We start from the raw sequence: 3,596 nt of genomic DNA, 5'->3' as shown, positions 1-3,596 counted from the left end.
AAGGAGGAAAAAAAAAAAAAAGAATACACAGAGGAACTGTACAAAAAAGATTTTCACGATCCAGATAATCACAATGGTGTGATCACTCACCTAGAGCCAGACATGCTGGAATGTGAAGTCAAGTGGGCCTTAGGAAGCATCACTATGAACAAAGCTAGTGGAGGTGATGGAATTCCAGTTGAGCTGTTTGAAATCCTGAAAGATGATGCTGTGAAAGTGCTGCACTCAATATACCAGCAAATTTGGAAGACTCAGCAGTGGCCACAAGACTGGAAAAGGTCAGTTTTCATTCCACCCCAAAGAAAGGCAATGCCAAAGAATGCTCAAACTACTGCACAATCTCACTCATCTCACACGCTAGTAAAGTAATACTCAAAATTCTCCAAGCCAGGCTTCAGCAATACGTGAACCGTGAACTTCCAGATGTTCAAGTTGGTTTTAGGAAAGGCAGAGGAACCAGAGATCAAATTGCCAACATCCGCTAGATCATCAAAAAAGCAAGAGAATTCCAGAAAAACATCTATTACTGCTTTATTGACTATGCCAAAGCCTTTGACTCTGTGTATCACAAGCTGTGGAAAATTCTGAAAGAGATGGGCATACCAGACCACCTGACCTGCCTCTTGAGAAACCTGTATGCAGGTCAGGAAGCAACAGTTAGAACTGGACATGGAACAACAGACTGGTTCCAAATAGGAAAAGGAGTATATCAAGGCTGCATATTGTCACCCTACATATTTAACTTATATGCAGAATACATCATGAGAAACACTGGGATGGAGGAAGCACAAGCTGGAATCAAGATTGCTGGCAGAAATATCAATCACCTCAGACATGCAGATGACACCATCCTTATGGCAGAAAGTGAAGAAGAACTAAAGAGCCTCTTGATGAAAGTGAAAGAAGAGAGTGAAAACGTTGGCTTAAAGCTCAACATTCGGAAAACTAAGATCATGGCATCTGGTCCCATCACTTCATGACAAATAGATGGGTAAACAGTGAAACAGTGGCTGACTTTATTTTTCTGGGCTCCAAAATCACTGCAGATGGTGATTGCAGCCATGAAATTAAAAGATGCTTACTCCTTGGAAGGAAAGTTATGACCAACCTAGACAGCATATTAAAAAGCAGATCCATTACTTTGCCAACAAAGGTCCATCTAGTCAAGGCTGTGGTTTTTCCAGTGGTCATATATGGATGTGAGAGGTGGACTATAAAGAAAGCTGAGCACTGAAGAATTGATGCTTTTGAACTGTGGTGTTGGAGAAGATTCTTGAGAGTCCCTTGGACTGCAAGGAGATCCATTCAGTCCATCCTAAAGGAGATCAGTCCTGGGTGTTCACTGGAAGGACTGATGTTGAAGCTGAAACTCCAGTACTTTGGCCACCTAATGGGAAGAGCTAACTCATTGGAAAAGACCCTGATGCTGGGAAAGATTGAGGGCAGGAGGAGAAGGGGACGACAGAGGATGAGATGGTTGGATGGCATCACTGACTCAATGGACATGGGTTTGGGTGGACTCCGGGAGCTGGTGATGGATAGGGAGGCCTGGTGTGCTGTGGTTCATGGAGTCGCGAAGAGTCGGACACGACTGAGCGACTGAACTGAACTGACATATTGGGGTATATGCTAACTTTTTCACTTGCAGATATTAAAAAATTTAAGCCAAATATGCTAGATTTTATGGCTTCCCTGGTAGCTCAGCTTTTAAAAAATCCACCTGCAATGCAGGAGACCGAGGTTCGATCCCTGGTTGGGAAGATCCCCTGGATGAGGAAATGGCAACGCACTCCAGTAGTCTTGCCTGGAGAATCCACAAGGACAGAGGAGCCAGGAGTCCATGCAGTTGCAAAGAATCAGACATGGCTGAATCTAAGGACAGCACAACATGCTAGATTTTAAGCACTACAATGAAATTTCCCAAGAAACTTTTATTTTCCAAGACTTTGTACAAAAATTGTCATATAATAGATGCTCAATAAATAAAAGTAAAACTAGTGATAATTTGCTTCAGAAATAATTTGCCCAACAGGCTGATTTCTCATGTTTGGCCAACATGGTTTGGAATCATCCCAATTAATATGAGCGACTTACATACTCAAGAAAATAGACCTGGCATGGGTTCCTACAAATAAGCCAGATCCAACCAAATGTATCATCAGATTCCTGACTGAAGAATATTGACAGGAGTGGCACAGTCTGAAATAACTAGAATTCCTCTAGTACCTGGATCCGAAGCTTCGTGAATCATGGCATTTAGATTTTAACTAATCCCTTCCTCTGATTTCCTAATACAGATTCATGTAATTACTGATGCATGTTTATTTTTAATGAAACCCAGTATCTTGGCTGGTCCTCTTCCCTTGGCATCTTACTATAAACTCACATAATGATAACTGGTTCACAGCTGAACTTTTATGACTTTTGCTTATGCTAATCAGGCTCCCTCGTTCAAGTCTGAAGGCTCACAGGTCTTAGTTCCCTGAACATGGACTTGAACCCAGACAGTAGCAGTGAAAACCTGAGTCCTAACAACTGGACTGCCAGGGAACTCCCAAAGTTGATGCCTCTAGAAAAATTGGATATTTAGCTGCTCTAAATCTCAGCTGCTTTTTCTATGAAACATAAATAATAATGCTTACCTCAAAGAGCGGTGAAATATAAGTTAATGCATAGAATAGTCCCTGCCCATAATAGGCTGTCAATAAATTCCAGTTTCCTTCTCTCTAGACTCTAATATACCCTCAGGTGCATGATGCAGAAACTAAGATCATTAAGACTGTGTCTGTGTGTGTGTGTGTAACTAGGGGACATCATTAATCATGGATAATGATGATAAACTGTAAGCATAAACATACTGACAATTCAGATCCAAAGGTCATAAACCAGGTAGTTTTATTATTAGAGCATTTACCCCAAGGGCACCCCTTCTACTGCTGCCAGTCTACCCACACCCACACTCATCAACTGTCATGTCTTCATAATGCCGTAGAATGACGTTGTCATCATTGTCCTGGTAGAGCATGGAGATGGGGGACAGCTTGGTGGGGATGCAGACAGCCTGGGGAACCTCCGGGTCGACGGCGTGCATCAGCGCTTGCATGAAAGCATAATTGGAGCTGTTGAGGGAGATGGTCAGTGAGAAAGGACACTCTCCATGGCAGTAATTGGCCATGAAACCCTTGGGGGCGATGATCCACTTGTGCCAACCCAGATCCCGGAAGTTGATGAACAGCTGGTGGCGATGGCAGAGGCTCTTGCAAGAAGCCTTCGAGGTAGAGATGGCCGCCCTCCTCTTGCGGGAGGGAGAATGGCACTGCTCAGGGTGGAGGGTGACCACCAGCAGTGAAGTGTGAAGAGAACGTCTCAGTCTGGCGCAGGTGCCCTCGAGCTGAAAATTATTCCCTGAGGCTCTGCCTCCTTTGACCACTATCTCTAGAAACAGACCTAAATTCTTGTGGGGGTCATTATTCCTCTTAGCCACATCCAGTAGGTTGAAGTGAAGGACACCCTGAGGCCACGGTACTGACTGCAGTGTAAATATTTTACCCATCTTCAGGATGGCCTGGTCTGTGACATGGGGCTCCGTTTGAACC

General features: G+C 43.8%; 1 protein-coding gene across 1 annotated transcript; it reads right to left on the bottom strand.

Annotated features, from left to right (window-relative positions):
• Positions 1-2,944: 2,944 nt before the first annotated feature.
• Positions 2,945-3,553, bottom strand: LOC122423131 (growth/differentiation factor 3-like). The gene has a single exon (XM_043439911.1). It carries the CDS (start codon positions 3,551-3,553, stop codon positions 2,945-2,947), a length of 609 nt encoding a protein of 202 aa, XP_043295846.1.
• Between the last annotated feature and the right edge of the window lie 43 nt (positions 3,554-3,596).

This window comes from Cervus canadensis, chromosome 21 (assembly GCF_019320065.1).
Source record: "Cervus canadensis isolate Bull #8, Minnesota chromosome 21, ASM1932006v1, whole genome shotgun sequence".
Classification (NCBI taxonomy): Eukaryota; Metazoa; Chordata; class Mammalia; order Artiodactyla; family Cervidae; genus Cervus; species Cervus canadensis.
This window is presented reverse-complemented; position numbering and strand designations above follow the sequence as displayed.

Bases quoted from the DNA above. Each gene is read 5' to 3' on its own strand.
- LOC122423131 (XM_043439911.1), bottom strand. From the start codon at position 3,553: ATGGGTAAAATATTTACACTGCAGTCAGTACCGTGGCCTCAGGGTGTC.